The sequence below is a fragment of the Papio anubis genome, chromosome 1 (genome assembly GCF_008728515.1).
Source record: "Papio anubis isolate 15944 chromosome 1, Panubis1.0, whole genome shotgun sequence".
Classification (NCBI taxonomy): Eukaryota; Metazoa; Chordata; class Mammalia; order Primates; family Cercopithecidae; genus Papio; species Papio anubis.
Window position 1 is genome coordinate 211,702,542 of NC_044976.1, and position 19,394 is coordinate 211,721,935.

Genomic DNA, 19,394 nt, shown 5'->3' on the forward strand with positions numbered 1-19,394 from the left:
TAATTCTATGCTAAGATTTGAGTAAAATTTAAAAATTTAAAAAAACCTCTTTCTGATAATGGCCACTGTTCTCTCTCTCCTACCTCTGACGTGGCTCTCTCAAGATCTGATTTGGGTAGAACAGTGGCCTCTGAAGGGAGAGAAATTACAGAAGGCCCATTAATTAGATAAAGGGCAATTAAAAGCTGGACATGTAGAACCATCAAATAGTCCTTGGAATTCACCCATTTTCGTCATTCCCAAAAAGTCTGGTAAATGGAGACTTTTGCATGACCTACAATTTGCAACCTATGAGACCCCTTCAGCAGGGGCTCCCTTCCCCCAAGGCAATTCCTTACAACTGGTTTATAATTGTTATTAACTTAAAAGACTGTTTTTATATGATTCCCCTAGCAGAAAAGACAGAAAAAAATTTGTGTTTACAATACCAGCTATCAATAATGAAAGGCCAGCTTGTCAATTTCATCGGAAAGTGCTTCCTCAAAGAATGCTAAACAGTCCTACCATGTGTCAGTATCACGTAAATCAAGCTTTGCTCCCCAGCAGAAAAGAATTTCTTGATTGCAAGGTTATTCATATTATGGATGATATTTTACTAGCAGCCCCAAAGGAACTAATGCTTTTAAATTTACATACCTCTGTCATAAAGAATACAGCTAAAATATTTAATTATTGCACCTGAAAAAGTACAAGTGTCCTCTCCTTGGAAATATCTTGGGTACATACTAACTTCCCAGTCAGTAAGACCTCAAAAGGTTAAATACTAGCAACTTACACACCTTAAATGATTATTAGAAATTACTAGGCAATATCTACTGGCTCTGCCCCACTTTAGGCATTCCTACTTATAAGCTGCAAAACCTGTTTTCCATCTTAAAGGGCAATACAGTCCTGGATTCTCCCAAGTATTTAACTCCTGCAGCAAAAAGGGAAATCGAGGAAATAGAATAAGCCATCTCTCAGAGGCAACTAGATTGCATAGACACCCATTATTCCATCCAGTTATTTATTTTTCCCACCAAACACTCCCCTGGAGGGTTAATAGGACAGATGACCCCCCAGCACTGCACTTTCTAGAATGTGTTTTTTACTCACATACCAGGACTAAAACACTCTCTCCCTATATCCGGTTACTTAGTAAAGTCATCCATTTCAGGTTGCAGACAATGTTATCAGTTGCTAGGTTATGATCCTGATATTATCAGGATTCCTTTAAGTAATAAAAGCAATTCAAAGCAGTATTGCCAGTATCTACTGATCTGCAAATAGCTCTCTCTGATTATACAAGACAAATAGAGCATGTCCTTCCTGCTGACAAACTCCTTCATTTCTTATCTTGTACTCCTGTGATCTTGCCTACAAAAATAGTTCACCCTCTCATACCTATTGCTTTAACACTGTTTACTGATGGTTCAGGTAAACATGGAAAAGCAGCAGTTTGGTGGAGACCACATAATTCCATCACTCTATCTGGGTTCACTAGCACTCAGAGAACTGAGATTGAGGCTCTGATATTGGCTCTGGAGAATTTTCCCGCTCAGCCCATCAATATAGTGATTCTGCTTACTTGGTTTATTTATTTCAGAACCTTGAGACAGCCCTAATTAAGTACACTCTGGAGCCTGCCCTGCGTGCTCTTTTTCTTCAACTTCAGCAACTGCTAGATCAACATACACATCCTATTTTTATTACACACATTCGAGCCCACGGCTCACTGCCTGGCCCATTGGCTTATGACAATAATCAAGCAGACCTTCAGGTTATGACATCACTGCTTGACTAAGCCACGCAATCACATCAATTTTTTCACCAACGCTGGAGAAACTTATCTAAACAATTTCAACTTACCCAGAGCCTGGCTAAACAAATTACCCTATAATGTCCAGATTGCCAGTTCACAGGTACGTCCCCTCCTTCAACACATGCTAACACTAGAGGATTAGAACCTAATCAGTTATGGCAAACACATGTTACATCCCTGAATTTGGAAAACTAAGATATGTACATTTATCCATTGATACCAACACTCATCTAATTAGTTCACATAAGCTCTTCCTTGAGAGTCCACTCGATATGTCATCAAACACCTTTTTTTTTTTTTTTTTTTTGAGATGGAGTCTTGCTCTGTCACCCAGGCTGGAGTGCAGTGGTGCGATCTTGGCTCACTGCAAGCTCTGCCTCCCAGGTTCACACCATTCTCCTGCCTCAGCCTCCTGAGTAGCTGGGACTACATGTGCCCGCCACCACGTCCAGTCAATTTTTTTTTTTTTTTGTATTTTTACTAGAGACAGGGTTTCACCATGTTAGCCAGGATGGTCTCTATCTCCTGACCTCGTGATCTGCCCACCTCAGCCTCCCAAAGTGCTGGGATTACAGGTGTGAGCCACCACGCCCAGCCTAAGCATCTTCTTTTAACTTTTACATTTATGGGACGGTCCACAAACATTAAAACTGATAATGGTCCAGCTTATGGCAGCTCATAATTCCAACAATTTTGTCACATGTGGAATATCCAACATTCCACAGGTATCCCGTATAATCCCCAAGGACAAGTCATAGTAAAACATGCTCATTCCACTCTGAAAAATATGTTCAAAAAACAAAAAGGGGAGAGTATGGGTAAAGACCCTGCAACACTATTGGCACAAGCCTTATTTACCCTTAATTTTTAAAATTTAGATGACAAATTTTAATCAGCTGTAGAAATGCACTTTGCTAAAACCTCTCAAGACATAAAACCTGTAGTTTTATGGAAAGATGTGAACAGTAATGTATGGTGTGGTCCAAATGAATTATTAACATGGGGAAGAGGGTATGCTTGTCTCCACACCCCCTCAGGTCCTCTTTGGATTCCAGCATGATGCATCAAACCATAGCATGGCATGGCTAGGACCCAGCCCTGTACCAGAAATGAAGAAAATAACCCTATAGGACCCACAGCCCCGGACAATGCACCTTCCTTGGACAACACAGGCCATGGACAGAATGGTGAAGAAGACAAGTCAGAAGACTGAGTGAATCCTGTTCTGGACATAGACACCATTCACTCCAGATAATTGTTCCTTACTGTGCTTTACTCATCTTTTTAAATTCTCTCACTTTACCTGCCACCTGTACCTGCTACACTCTATTAAGCCTGTCTTCTGAATCTGCCTTTTTTCAGCCCTGTTATCTGGGCAGACACTCCCTTCCCAGCTTCCAACAACACGACTGCTTGGCTGGAAGGGGTTAACATACCCCCAGCGGGGCTCCTTAGTAACAGCACACACCAAACTGAAGTGCCAAGTAATGCCGCAGGTCACTCCTTGATTGGGAAAGAATGATGCTAATTATACTCATGATCGTCTTATGTTATTTGCTAATTCTAGGATGCAAAGCCAGAATAAGAGCAATGACCGCCTTGCCGGACAGACCTGTTGCTGCACACAGCTGTACGCTTCAGTCAACAGAACCCAATGCAAAAAACAGAAAAGGGGGAGACGTGGGAGTTCAGTCAGGCTGGTGGGAAAAATTTTAAGATGAAGTTATAGGATATAGACACAAACCTTGGAAGGCTGGAAGGTTTTGCAAAAGTTTCAGGATAGGGTTGTGGCTAAAAGCAGCCTAATCCTTACTTTGAGTTAACAGCTTGGGACACAGATACAAAGGAATGTAGAATATTTTATCTAAATAGCTTGTTTACTCATGTGGTCCTAAGACCAACCTTTGGTCAACCACGGTGCATAATTGCTTTCTACTCGGGAAATCAGCAATGTCAGTTACTCTCTAGTGGTGTTTACTCAAGACCTTTGTCATTTAATCTATACTGAATAAATGTGAGCTTCATTGGCTGATTGGTGGCTGCAACTCTTCATAGCACCTTTCTTGGTGTCTGTGAGTGGCCTGGACCGTCAGCCGGACTGACAGGCAAAATATCTATGTCAATGTGCATCTCTCATCCGTTGCTGGGTCACGATCTGTGGGTCAGACCCCTGTATACTTTCATGGCTAGAAAGGAGAGAATTCAATGCTTAGCTTCAAAGTTTCATAGGACACGCTGACTGTGTTAGGTGCTGATGCAGCTGGTGAGTTTAAGTGAAGCCAGTGCACATCTACCATTATAAAAATTGTAGGACCCTTAGGAATTATGCTAAATCAACTCCGCCTGTGCTCTAGAAATGGACCAAAGCTGGGCTGATAGGACTTTTGAATACAGCATGACTTACTGAATATTTTAAGCCTGCTGTTGAGACCTACTGCTCAGAAAGAAAGATTCCTTTCAAAATATTACTGCTCATTGAAAATGCACCTGGTCACCCAATAGCTCTGATGAACATGGGCAAGGAAATGAATGTTGTCTACATGCCTGATAACACAACACTCATTCTGCAGCCCAGGGATCAACGAGTAATTTCTACTTTCAAGTCTTTTGGAAGGCTACATAGCTACCATAGATAGTTATTCCTCTGATAGAGCTGGGAAAATTAAATTGAAAATCCTCTGGAAAGGATTCACCATTCCAGGTACCATTAAGAACATCTGTCGGCCGGGCATGGTGGCTCACGCTTGTAATCCCATCACTTTGGGAGGCCAAGGTGGGTGGATCACATAAAGTCAGGAGTTCGAGACGAGCCTGGCCAACATGCCTAAACCTCGTCTCTACTAAAAATATAAAAATTAGCTGGGCATGGTGGGGCATGGTGGTGCATGCCTGTAATCCCAGCTACTTGGGAGGCTGAGGCAGGAGAATCACTTGAACCTGGGAGGTGGAGGTTGCAGTGAGCTGCCACTGCACTCTAGCCTGGGTGATGAGAGCAGAACTCCAAAACTCCACCTCAAAAAAAGAACATTTGGGATTCACGGGAGAAGGTCAACATACCAACATTAATGGGAGTTTGGAAGGAGTAGATTCTAACCCTCATGGATGACTCTGAGGGGTTTAAGACTTCAGCACAGGAAGTCACTGCAGATATGATAGAAATAACAAGAAAACTAGAATTAGAAGTGGAACCTAAAGATGTGGCTGAATTTCTGCCACCTCAGTATAAAACCTGAATGTATGAGGAGTTGCTTCTTATGAACAAGCAAAGAAAGTGGTTGAGATGAAATATATTCCTAGTGAATATACTATGAACATTGTTGAAATGAAAAGGATTTAGAATATTACATAAACGTAGTTGATAAAGCAGTGTAAGGGATTGAGAGGATTGACTCCAATTTTGAAAGAAGTTTTCTGGTGGATAAAATGCTTTCAAACAGTATCATATGCTACAGAGAAATCTTTCATGAAAGGAAGTCAATTGATGTGGCCAACTCCATTGTTGTCTTATTTTAAGAGATTGTCATAGCCACCCTAGCCTTTAGCAATCACCACCCTGATCAGTCAGCAGCCATCGACATTGAGGCAAAATCCTCTGCCAGCAAAAATCTTACATCTATATCTGAAGGCTCAGATGATTGTTATTTTCTAGCAATAAAGTATTCTTAAATTAAGGTATGCATATGTATATATATTTTACATAGTGCTGTTGCACACTTAGACTATAGTATAGTGTAAAGGTAAATTTTATATGCACTGGGAATCCAAAAAAATGTGTGTGCCTTGCTTTATTGCAGTGGTCTGGAACTAAACCTGAAATATCTTTGATGTATGTCTATAGAAGCAAACACATACTGACTTCCTAGTTTTTGAAGTTCAACCCAGAGATTAGCAAGTTTGCAGAGCTCAAGTATTGAGCAAGAGTAGTTGTCATTCTCTGACCACCATATCATTATGGATTTGCAATTGGAAAGATTCCAGTGAGTAAAAAGTTTCTTGATGATTGTGTTGTTAGATTTTCTTACAGAAAAGGGTGAGAGAGAAAATCTGTAACTTAGCACCCCAGCAAGATCATGAAAGAAAATGACTTTTTCCTAAATGTATTTATTTTAAAAGATTAGTGAAGTAAGAGTGAGGGGTTTAGAGCTATATGGCTGGGGTTTGAGTTCCAGCTTTGCCACTTCCTGAAAGGTGCTCTCGGGTAAGTTACTTACCTGTGTCTCAGCTTCTTCCTTTGCAAGATAAAGTTATAAGAGTAGTATTTCCAAGAAAGAGTTACTGTGAAAATGGAATGAGGTTATACTCCTTATATGCTTAGAAAAATGCACAGCAGAAAGCCTCAATTCATTGAAACAATTATTTCTTCTACTTACCATAGATACAAGGTAATAATTGATAGCAATAATCATTGAATTCACTGAAAAACTTCACGAAGTATAAAGCTGATAACATACGTTTAACTCTTGGAAAATGTATTATAATTCTTCATGTAATGGTTAGCCTCAACTTTGGTAAATTCAAATCTGTTCTAATGCATGGGTCCTGCTAAGCAATGCTTTATGTCACACTGAGGTAGACCAAGAAAAATTCCACATAGTTAAGCACAAGAGAAAGGAACACTAATTTAAGATAGAAGATTAAGTATAATAGCATGATCCCAAATTTTGAGAGCTATGGAGAAATAGTGGGCTGGAGAGGAGACAATATCTGTGTGTAGGTGTGGAGAGGAAGAGGAGGAGAGAGTGTTGATTTAAAAAGATGTTCTGAGAAGGTTGGCTCGTCTCCCTAAGTATCTATCCAATGACCAGGAACCTCCTGCCACTGGATAACTAACGGAAAGATGGTGATTTTGTAATCCTCTGTGGATTGCCTCTGACGCAAATAAACGCATAAAAATCCTAAGTGTGTGAAAATGTATTTTCAAGATATTTGAAGTTAATCATTTGTTAAGAGAAAGATAACATCTTCATCTTGAGATTAAAGAAATAACTCAAATGATTACTATCTGAAGACATATTACTCTGTACTGAATTTGTGTTTCCCTCTGCCTCACAGATGAAGCAATATCATCCTGAAAATACAGGTCCGGCTGATGTAAATTACATAGCGACCTGCTCTCAGGAATCTAGGAGCAGCCTATGAATTACAAAAGCATTGAAGCAATAGCAGTTTTCACTTTTTTTTGCAAGATGATCCTGATGAGGAAAGGTTTATCCTTTCACATAAAAGGGAGATGAGCCTCTTAAAATTACATAATTAAGAATAATCAATGCCGTAGGTTTTAGTATCCTTATCTACAGTAGCGTGCTTTATGAAGGTGGTAGTTTTGAGGGTGACAGAACTTTCAGTTTATATAACATAGAAAGACTACCTGTCCCAGGGATTGCCATTCCAAACCGGCACTGCCGATATACACGTGCTGTTTGTCCACGATCCAGAAGGAGGACTGCAGCCGGCCCTTGTTGTAAGCGGTCATGTTCATGTACGTCACCTCGGCTCCTAGGAGTTCAAGGAGAGTCTGGTCAGCCTCTGCGTCAAGCCCTGCCTGGGCTGTCAGTCACCTACCAGCGGCAATACTCATGGTTCATCATTTGTCCCAACTGACAGTTAGGAAAGCTAAATATTTATGTTAGTTTGGTGGAGAGAAGGGCCCCAAAGTATTATTTTGTTCCCTAAAACAACGAACACTTAAAAAAAAAAAAGAAAGAGAAAAGAAAAGCCAGGGGAAATGGCTTTTCCTTTGCATATGGCAGAGGAGGTTTTGTACATAGTGACAAGACCATGGCTTCTCAACTCAGATCTGTACTGAAATTCTAGCTCCACTTACCATCTGGATGGTGAGATAGGTACACCATATGCAGTTTTCTTTTCTGAGTAATTTTAATACAGTTTGCCACCAATATAAGGATCAGTCTTGTTCAGTGTCACAGCTCTCCTCAATAAGACGTTGGCCTTATTATGCTTTCTATACATTTTTCATCCTGTGACCCTTTCACTCGCCTTTACTTCTTCGTTCCTTCCCTTTATTATTTAATCTGGGTTTGGTCTCTTCTTCGTCTTTATCTGATAGCTTTTTATTTATTTATATTTTATTTTATTTTTGAGACAGAGTCTCATTCTGTTGTCCAGGCTAGAGTACAGTGGCGCAATCTCGGCTCACGGCAACCTCTACCTCCCAGGTTTAAGTGATTCCCTTTCCTCAGCCTCCTGAGTAGCTGGGATTACAGGCGTGTGCTACCACGCCCGGCTAATTTTTGTACTTTTGGTAGAGAGGAGGTTTTACCATGTTGGCCAGGCTGGTCTTGAACTCCTGACCTCAGGTGAACCACTCGCCTCCGACCTTCCAAAGTGCTGGGATTACAGGTACCTGACAGTTCTTAATTTAAGCAATGATTATTCAAGCTTTACTGAGATGCCACCTTGAATGGTTAACTAAATAACTCAGACTATTGCTAACGCCAAAAATATATTTGAAGAGCTAAATGTGACCAATTGCTTTAGGCTTCATGTGGTAGGATCCGCTGTCAAGCCTTTATGTATTACTGCCTCGAATGCATTTACAAACCTCTCAAAAGGATCATACGGTCCATTTAATGCAAGGGTATTTACATACATTTCTGCTAAAGGTCTATTCCCATGAAAAGAACAGACCTATATGCATATATTTAATGAACTAAGCTATTCTGCCTTCAGGTATTCATTATTAATGAAGACGCTGTATTCCAGGGGCTCACTTCATTGTCACAATCTTCATTACCAGAGGCACACATAAGACTGTATGCAGAAGGATACATTTCAGCCTATCAGAAAGGAAGGAGAGTAATTTACACTATGAACCTAATGCTTAACTCTTAGGAAAATGTAACCATGCATCTAGCTTCCTTGTGGCAGGAGGATGAAAAGAGATGTTACAAGGTTGGGAGAGAATCTCTGAGGGGAAGCCAGCAGATTTTCTCTGAGGGTAGAGCAGTTTCTTTGTCTTACAAGTAGCGGGCACATGTTTCTCTGCCTCCAGCCATCCTGGAATAGTAACATCCAAGAAAGAGCTGCAGATCCCAGAGGAGGAACTTGGGTATGGCAGAATCTGAATGTCCAAAACGGGTAGTTACCCAGGCAGGTATGGAGAGACCCCAATCTGCACGGAGGTGTGGCCGGCCCCACAGACACAGCCACCAGTCCTCCTCAGTAGATAAACAGGAAAGACAGTAAGTGGCTTCACAGTCTGCCCAGGGCCAGGGATCCCTGTACGAAAGCCAGCAGAGCTGTGTGTAGAGATCAAGCAATATGTAATGCTAGTAATCCCCATTTATTGAATACCTGTGCGCCCAGTGCCAAGATAGCTACGTTACAACAGTCTTATATGGCATGCTTCATTTTCCCTGTTTTAGGACACAATACATTCCTGTATGTGGTGTAAGAAAATCCACTGAAAATATTTATGATACATCTGAAAAAATGTATATTTTTGCCTATGGTTCATGGACTATCACTTCCCCATTACAAATGATATGTTTTTCTATCTAAATATTGATGCTCCATCTATCTCTGAAGACATATGCTTTCATCTTTATTAATATCTGGATATATATATTTAGTTATGTCTAACATGTCCCTCAGTTTATTCGATATTTTACTTAAGAGAATTTATATTTACAGGCACTTTTAGAATATATTTGTCCATTGGTTATAGAAATAATCTTCATCCTATTGGGTCTTTATGTAATATGTATTAGGAAGCGATGGTTAAAATATAATGCTGTCTGACTACAAAACATATTTAATGATTAAAAAGTATATAATATGCCACTTACTGCATTTGTGTGCACAACCTAAATTTGAGTTTATTTTATATTGTTGTGTTAGAATTGCAATTAGCAAAGGCATGCAATACAGGCCTGAACATTTAGATAAAAGGGTAGAGTAATATTTCTGTTTTTCATGCATTATATTTATGCAAATACAGACAATATAATAAATAAATCAAATTCTTTCCATTTACATTAAAAATTTGACATATTTTTATAGGAGCGATAACTTTAATTTCTACTTCTAAAATCATTTTAGGCTTTTTCTTACAACGTTGCATATTTTAAAAAATGTGTAGAATGCCATAGTTTTATAAGCACTAACAGAAATACTTCAGTTTTTTTCTATAGTTATTTTTATGACCCAGAAAACAGGGATCCTACATATTAAAGAGTTATTATGTTAAAATGACAGCAAGAGCTATGCATAAAAACCATGGAGTAATTTATGAGATCTGCTCATCAATATTCACGGTGGTTATTCAAGCTTAGCATCCACACGCAAGAGAATGCTGAAAAGCAGCCCGTTTGTCCTATTACTGTTTTCATTTTCTCCATGGGAATCACCAACTCACAAGAAACCTTTTCTAAAATTCTGTGCTAGATTATTCAGAGCCAACAAAGGCTTTGCATTACCAAATAGTTAATATGTTCAAAACTAATATGTAGGTGACAGTTTTTAAATCCAGTACCATTAGAAAACCACAGGTTTCAAGAAAATCATTTTCTGTTTATATTAAGGTACAATTTACTTGTAGTAAAATTCACCCTTTTGAGCATCTAAGGGTTTTGAAAGACAGTCATGTGACCATCGCCACAATCAGAATGAAGAACAGTGTCATCCTCCCTAGGCTTCTTTTGCAGTGACTTCCTCTTCAAACCCCAGCCCTTGGCAAACACTCATCTGTTTTTTTTTCTTTTTTTGTGTGTGTGTGCCTATAGTTTTGCTTTTGTAAGAATGTCATACAAATCGAGTCACAGAGCATGCAGCCCTCTGAATCCTGCCTCTCACTTAGCATAACGCCTGTGAGACCCATTCATGCTGTTGTGTGGAACAGTGGTTTCTCTTTGCTGTTGAGTGATATTTTATCATATGGAATGCACTACACACAACGCATGTGAGACCCATTCATGCTGTCGTGTGGAACAGCAGTTTGTTTCTCTTTGCTACTGACATTTCATTATATGGAATGCACCACATATAGCACATGTGAGACTCACTCATGCTGTTGTGTGGAACAGTGGTTTCTCTTTGCTGTTGAGTGATATTTCATTGTATGGAATGCACCACATATAGCACATGTGAGACTCACTCATACTGTTGTGTGGAACAGTGGTTTGTTTCTCTTTGCTGTTGAGTGATATTTCATGGTACGGAATGCACCACACACAATGCACGTTAGACCCATTCATGCTGTCGTGTGGAACAGTGGTTTGTTTCCCTTTGCTGTTGAGTGATATTTCATTGTATGGAATGCACCACAGTTTGCTTATCCATTCTCCAGTTGAGAAACATTTGGGTAGTTTCCGCTTACTGGTGATGACAAATAAAGCTGCTGCAAACACTCATACATACATTTTTGTGAGAATGTAGTTTTCATTTCACTTGGGTAAATACCTAGGAGTGAGATTGCTGAGTCATATGGTAAATATATGTTTAACTTTATAAGAAACTGCCAAACTGTTTACCCGAAGCGTCTGTACCAGTTTGCATTCCCACCAGCAATATCTGTTAGTCTAAGTCATTCTGTATTCTTGCCAGAACCTGGTACTACATTTATATAAAGTTTTTCCTTTAAATATTATACACTTCTGAGATCAGAAAATATCTTTAAATCTGGCTTGATTTAATTAAATATATTTTTAAAACAGCTTTGAAAGTATATTAAGTATGATTAACCATTTTTTGCTTTTATAGATTTCTTTTCTAACAGGAAAAAAATATGTGTCAGTTTCTCTGTGTGCAGCCCCTGATTCATTGCCCAGGGACCTCTGGATGTCAACCGAAAGATGCGTACATCACAACGTGATGCGTCAGGACCATGGCCTAACGGCTGTGCACAGCTGCTGGTGATGGGTCCAGATCTCTGCAGATCCTCCTGCTTTCAGCTCCACACTCTACTTAATTGATGATTAATGGGCATTATTAGTAACTCAAAATAATGTTTTTTGATGCCAAAATCAAAAGTGGTGAGAGTATATACTTCTTTCTATTGTTGCTTTATAAAATACGTTCATGCTATCCATGCCGTCCTAATTAAATCTTAAACAACAAACAAGGCTAAGGTTCAGAATTAGAAATGTTAAGCTACAAATATGCTAACTGATGATGTGAAAAGTCTGGTCCCAGTTGGTCATACTAATCAAGACGAAGTGATGTGGCTAACCTCCAGGTTTCACACGCTTCTTGGGAAGTCAAATGTTAAAAATCAGGAAACTCCAAATTACTCATTCCAACTCCTTTGAGCTTTAACAGAGATGCTTCATTGAATTTAATAGAGAATGTTCCTGGTTTTGGAGGGGTTCTGTTTCTTTACTAAATTATTCTTATGGTATTAACCAAAATACCGCATTTTATTGTGTGCTTACATATTTCAATGGAAATAATTCTGTGTTAAAATTTAAGAGAGAAAATGAAAATATTAACTAAAAAGTGATTAAAATTTTTTTAAAGAAAAAACTATAAATGCCATGATGAATTGAAAATTAATGTTACTACTTTGAAGAATCAAGTTGACTGTAGGTACACACATTTGAAAAGGAGTATGTTCTTGAGAGCCCTCCTCTTGCAAGACTTTCTAGCATTAAACTTGTTTATCATAGATCTGTTCCAAATCCCATGTGGTAGAGTTAGTAACTATCTCATCTATAGATTATTCTTTTTCAGGACACTAACATTTGCCTTATAGTCAGATTTCAGAGTCCCTCACTGTTTAATTTTTTTAAGAGATGGGTCTCAGTATGTTGCTCAGGCTGGCCTTGAACTCCTGGGCTCAAGCGATCCCCCAGCCATAGCCTCATAAGTAGCTGGGACTATAGGCATAAGCCACCACACCTGGCCTCAACACTTTTCTTTTTGTTTGCTTTGTTTTGTTTTGGAGACAGAGTGTTGCTCTGTCACCCAGGCTGGAGTGCAGTGGTGTGATCTTGGTTCATTGCAACCTCTGCCTTATGGATTCAAGCAATTGTCATGCTTCAGCCTCCCAAGTAGCTGGGACTACAGGCACACAGCACCACATCCTGCTAATTTTTGTATTTTAGTAGAGATGAGGTTTCACTGTGTTGCTCAGGCTGGTCTTGAACTCCTGAGCTCAGGCAATCTGCCTGCCTCAGCCTCCCAAAGTGCTGGGATTACAGGCATGAGCCACTGTGCCTGGCCGTCTTCACTGTTCTTTATGTGTGGATGGTATTACACGGGTAGGGATAAATGTCACTGCCAATTTCCTACACTACAGATCTGTGGGGACCATCCTTTGATGTACGTCTGTTACACGGTTTTTAGGACGTGACCGTGTTTGGGATTCTACTCCTTTATGATCAACTTAAAAATTCCCAGACTCATATTTTGATTAGAAACAATTCACAGATAATATCAGATAGCTGTTGGGTGGGAGTAGTTAATGCATCATCCCAGGATAACCATTCCCATCTAAAATTGCTAAAGAATTATTTATTATCACTTCCATTCCGAATCTTCTCCAGAAGCTTGTTGTTATCTCTAGGTTAAACACTAGTTTCTAGGTTAAAACTAGTTTCATAACTAGTGTTATCAAAATGGAATATTAGATTCTGAAGAGGTTTAATACTGGCATGTTCACATTTACACATTACACTTACACTCGAGGAAGATGGGAGGAAATGAGCAACTTTAAGGAGATAACTAGTTGAAGAATTTAATTCCAGTGAAGATAAAGAAAGTTTAATTCTACCTACTCTTGAATTGACATAAACTAGATCTATCTTCCATATATCTAGCAGTTCTCTTTCTGTCTCCCTCATAAAGAGGAAACAAAATCTGCACTGGCTGTTCATGAGTTGATGTTATGTGTAGTGTATATAAGCATCATTTCTTCCCTGCCAACACCTTCTTTTAATAGTTTCCTATGCACCCGCAGGACATAGAATGGGAAAGCCTAGGTCCCATGTGAAAACACTTGGTCTGTATTTGGTCACAGCTGATTGGACCAAATGTAGGCACTGACCTAAGCTGAGTCATCCAGATTTCCTCTTTTGGGAATTCAAAATTGAACCACAAAGTAAATTACTTGAAAGAAGCTGTGTTGGGGAGTCATATACATATAGAGGTTGACATGATTGTCCAAGTCTACATAAAAGAAAGATAAGAGAAGCCAAGCTTCAGAGAATGAGGGAGGGAGTGAGAGGGAGAATGAGAGAGAGGAAGGTAGGGAGGGAGGGAAGGAAGGAGAGAGAGAGTAAGAGGAGACGAAGAGGAAGAGGAGTACCAGGAGAGAACAAACCAGAGTGGAAGACTGTCCTCACAACAGAGAGAAACGGTGAATGAGAAAATGGGGGGGAGTCCATCACTGTCCCACTCCCTCAAACCTGTTTCATGACTTCCTGTGAGTTCCTCTAAATCTTTAGCATAAATTGTCATTTAAGCTTGTTTCAGAAGGATTTTCTTTCTTTCTTAAGCTATTCTTATGGTATTAACCAGATAATGTTGTACTTTAGTTTGTGCATACATAATTTTTGAAATCCCTCAACCTTTGTATGTGTGCTTTTAATATTAGACTAAAACTGTTTAGTTGTGGCCTAAAAACTCAAGCAATTTTTAGCAAAGAACCTGTTGCACAGGTTACATGAGTAAATGATTCAAACGCTGAAGATTTAAAATAAACATCCTGTCAAAATACTCATCAAAATGGCACAAAAGAAAACATGCTAGTACACTGTGGTTAAAAAGTGGAAAATAAAGTTCCCCATTCCCCATGAATCCCCATGATGAAATCAAACAGAATTTATCTCCAAGTTCATTTCCAGTAAGCCTCGTTTTAAAAGCATATTATCAGCAGCTCTAATATGTTTGATGATATAACACGTATACCTTCAAGAGAATGTATGTAACTTATTAAGTAGATTATAAAGCATAATAAAATGGATACTTGTGAATCTTCCACCCTATTAAAAACTAGAACCTCACCAAAATGTACTATTAAAGCTGTGTTTCTCCATACAGATACATATATGTACATCCTGTTGAAATTGAGTTGGATCTATAGATCAATTTGGGAAGAACTGACATATGTATGTGGCATATATATTCATTTGTTGATCTTCTCTCAGTGTTTTGTTATTGTTTGTATGATTTCTGACACTATCACAAATGGAATAGCTTTTTTATTTTCATTTTCATTTGTTGCAAGTGATTAGAAATATAATTGACTTTGGTTTGGGAGTCTCATACACTAACTTTCCTAAGCCCGCTATTACTTCTTGTATTTGCTTTCTAGATTCCTTGGGATTCTTTTTTTCCTAGAATATCATTGCCTGTATAAATTGAAGCAATTTTTTTTTTTTTTTAAACGGAGTCTCCCACTGTCGCCCAGGCTGGAGTGCAGCAGCGCCATCTCCGCTCACTGCAAGCTCCGCCTCCCGGGTTCCCGCCATTCTCCTGCCTCAGCCTCTCGAGTAGCTGGGACTACAGGCGCCCGCCACCACGCCCGGCTAATGTTTTGTATTTTTAGTAGAGACGGGGTTTCACCGTGTTAGCCAGGATGGTCTCGATCTCCTGACCTCGTGATCCACCCGCCTCAGCCTCCCAAAGTGCTGGGATTACAGGCTTGAGCCACCGCGCCCGGCCAAATTGAAGCAATTTTATTTCTTCTATTCCAAAATGTATTTTTCCTTGCCCTATGTCACTGGTAAGACCTCTAATAAAATATTGATAAAAATGAGAAAAAAAAAAAAAAAAAAAAAAGGCTGTGTTTCTCAGTTAGGGTCCATTCAGTTCCCCAACCGACCCACTGCCCCAACCCTAGGGGATGTGCAGCAATGTCTGGAGACATTTCTGGTTGTGGCAACTGTCAGGGGGATGCTATGAGTATTTAGTGGGTAGAGGCCAGAGAGGGTCCTAAACTTCCTACATCGCACAGGATAGCCCCCAAATAGCAAAGAATTATTCAGCTCAAAATGTTGACAGCTTCAAGGGTGAGAAGCCCTGCATTAAAGCTGTGTGTTTACGCCTAATCCCATATCTCTGCCACTTTCCTGTAATGCAACCACTATTTTAATTCAGTATTTAACATTATCTTATTTCTAAGATATAATGTATCCCATATGTATGCATCCCTAATAGCATTATAAAATTAATCACTAGCTTTTGAAAAGAATGCTAATGAGCCTCAAGCATATATCAAAAGGAAACATAACACTATGAATAATTATAGATTTCTGGAAAGGTTTTCACCTATTTCCTGAAAGCAAGATTTGCAGCAGAAATTTATCTTATCCATCCATCTCTTCTTCTGAATATATTAATTTGTGTGAACAATGAAAAAAATCATAGTTCGCCTGTTCTTGGGGGCTTTAATTCTTATTAACCAGTACAGTTCAATCAATGTAATTACAAACATTTTAGAATTCATTGGCTAGAAAGCTAAAGGGGAAACACCAAAGGGTGAAAATCATCTGTCATGACACGTCGTTGCTTTCAAATAATTCAGTAAATGAGAGTAAGGAAACTTTTAAGATAATCAATTATGTATTCTAGCTGTAAAAATAAAAAGAATCTTAAGAGCACAGTGCATTTTTAATTTTAACATATCTATTCCAATACTGTGAAAACCGTGTTGTAGAATCTCTCACAGGTTGCTTTGATGCTTTGTTTTTAGTCTACAGGTTTGGACCCACAAGGGTAGTTTCTAGGAGTTGTCTCTTCCCTGTCATATATTTGTCTTATGACTAGGATATTCTGCTTCTTAGGAAAGACTGTGCTTTGATTATACATACTCTTCTAGTCCAACAGTTAAGCTATCTATAGGAATGTTTGCTTTCAGAAACAAGTAGGCTTAAAAACAAAGACTGTGCTCAAAAATAATAACCTACTTAACAATAACATTTACTTAAGTAATACTGCCTCAATTATGCATAAAATTTAAAAATTCTGCACTTAAAACGGACCAGCAAGAACACTGTCTACAGTGGCTCATTAGTCCTATTAAAAAATAATAAGGTCTAGGAGGTTGCTAGCTGCCAGGGCACATGCTACTGCTTCCTCCCTCTTCCTCCTCCCTGTTGAGGTCACACAGCTATCTCTATGGCAATGAAGGAGGACAGTGGGGAATGACGAGAACTCCAGAGGCATCTGTACTGGTGCCAGTGCTCACAGAGAGAAGGCAGCCTCTTAGAGCCCAGCACAGTTGCAGTGCCAGGGAGGATGGGGATCCAGTAGCTTTGGAGGAGCTTTGCTTTTTTGGAAAAGCCAACATCGTTCTCTTTACCTTACCATTTGCAGTCCAGTAGTGCCAGAAGATTCCACAGCTCAATCTGCCATGATTCTGAGATGACAACCCTACTTATATTGTTACATGACACCTCATCTAATACATCAACAGCTTAGAGGAGGCTCACCAACTAGAGAAAACATGTGGCTACCACTGAGTTAGATAAAATGGAAGAGACAAGAATTCTTCAGGACATTTACAAAGATGTTTTGAGAGAATAATCTAAGGATAAGGCAATGGACATAGAAATTTTTAAAAATCCAAAACAATAATTCAATAGAGGAAATCTAATATACGACTGGCAGCCCTGAATGCTGAAATAATCACCTGGATGTTTAAAAGGAGTAATTTACTTATAACACAGAGTGAACATAAAGAAATTGAAATGACTAAAAAACTATTGCAAGAAGGATATATCCAGGGGCACTAATATCTCAAAGTCTCAGTGGGAGTAAAACGAATCTCTTTAAAAATAAGGAAAAAGAAAAAGAAAAAAAGATAACAAATGTAGGCAAAAATGACGAGAGAGCTTGGCTAAGATACTCAAAATCTAATTGCGGTACTTCTAGAAAGAATCAAAATCAGAGAAGGAATTATAAATAACAGTAAAATTCCCAAGGACTGAAAGACTTAGGTTTTAAATTTTTAAAGCCCACCAATCCCTGGCAAAAGTTTAAAAAGGCCCACACACATATCATAATACAGTTTCAGAATACTAGAAATGAAAAGAGATTTTCAACACTTTCAGGGAGGAAATGAATAAAAATAACATACAAAGATTAACTTGAATTATACCAGATATTTTAATAGTAACAGAAAACTGGAAAATAGTCTGAAGAAAAAAATTTGTATATCTAGCAAATACTGAAGATAAAAGTATTCTGCTTTCTCATTGAAAGTACAAACTCTTCCAGAAAATGGTCAAATTTTTAAATAGTATTCACAAATGGGGGAGAGTATATACTTATGTAATTTGGGGGGATATGTATTTTATTTAGGAAAGTATTAATTTAGAATATAAAATATGTGTTGCTTTTTTTTTTCTATTTGAATATATATAATTCAAGGAAAAATAATCATCAAGTCTTAGTACTTTAAAAGGCTTATTCATAAGCCAGGTGTGTTGGCTCACATCTGTAATCCCAGCACTTTGGGAGGCTCAGGCGGGCAGATCACTTGAGGTCAGGAGTTCGAGACTAGCTGGCCAACATAATGAAACCTCATCTCTACTAGAAATACAAAAATGAGATGGGCAAGGTGGCGGGCGCCTGTAATCCCAGCTATCCAGGAAGCTGAGGTAGGAGAATCACTTGAACCCAAGAGGCGGAGGCTGCAGTGAGCTAAGATCATGCCACTGTGCTCCAGCCTGCATGACAGAGTGAGACTCCATCTAAAATAAAATAAACTAAGAAATAAAAGGCTTGGCCGGACACGGTGGCTCACAGTTGTAATCCTAGCACTTTGAGAGGCCCAGACAGGTGGATCATCTGAGGTCAGGAGTTCAAGACCAGCCTGGCCAACATGGCAAAACCCTGTCTCTACTAATAATACAAAAATTAGGCATGGTGGCAGGAGCCTGTAACCCCACCTACTCAGGAGGCTGAGGCAGAAGAATCGCTTGAACCCGGGAGGCGGAGGTTGCAGTGAGCTGAGATTGTGCCACTGCACTCCAGCCTGGGTGACAGAGAGAGACTCTGACTCGAATGAATGAATGAATGAATGAATTAATGAATGAAATAAAAGGCTTATTCATGTTAATTTGAGCTTGGTTACTCAAAGAAAATGAGGTCATTCTTTGGTTAGGTATCCGTGACAGGTAGAAGAGACTGAGTCTCAGGGGAACGGAATGACTTGCCTGTTGCCCACAGCTACCAAGTAAGCTGAGACCCAAGGTTTTAGGTTCAAATTCAGGACTCTCCTTGCCTCCCACTCAGAATCACACAACAATCTGAATGACTCTCATGCCCCTATAGAGATGTTCCTCTTACAAGTGGGAAAGCTTAAAATAAATTACTATTAGAAAAGACTGATTTCTAATGAGGCCTCTATTCAATATTGTTCCTTAAGAAAGGCTAAAGGAAGAGAGAGAGAGGAGTTGGGGGTAGTGAGGGCAGCAGGGAGGGAGGCAGGGCAGGCTGGCAGCAGGCAGGCAGGCAGGTAGAAAGGAAGGAAGCAAGCAAGCTAAGTGGTCCTTCAGAGGTTTGGCTTTGTTCATTATCTCCAGCAAGTAGCACAGTACTGGCCATGTTTTTGGGTCCAATAAACATGAAAAACAAGACTAAGTGAATGAGTGAATGAATCAATGTTTGCAAACACTCCTCCCACACT

The 19,394-nt window shown here is 39.3% G+C and overlaps 1 protein-coding gene across 4 annotated transcripts in view; it reads right to left on the reverse strand.

Annotated features, from left to right (window-relative positions):
* Positions 1-19,394, reverse strand: part of PLD5 (phospholipase D family member 5) — a 422,185-nt gene that overhangs the window by 124,255 nt on the left and 278,536 nt on the right. For all 4 annotated transcript variants that reach the window (XM_009196471.4, XM_009196498.4, XM_017953343.3 and 1 more), the window contains one exon: positions 7,170-7,297. In XM_009196471.4, coding sequence (XP_009194735.4) covers positions 7,170-7,297 — 128 coding nt within the window. The remainder of the gene's footprint in view (positions 1-7,169; positions 7,298-19,394) is intronic.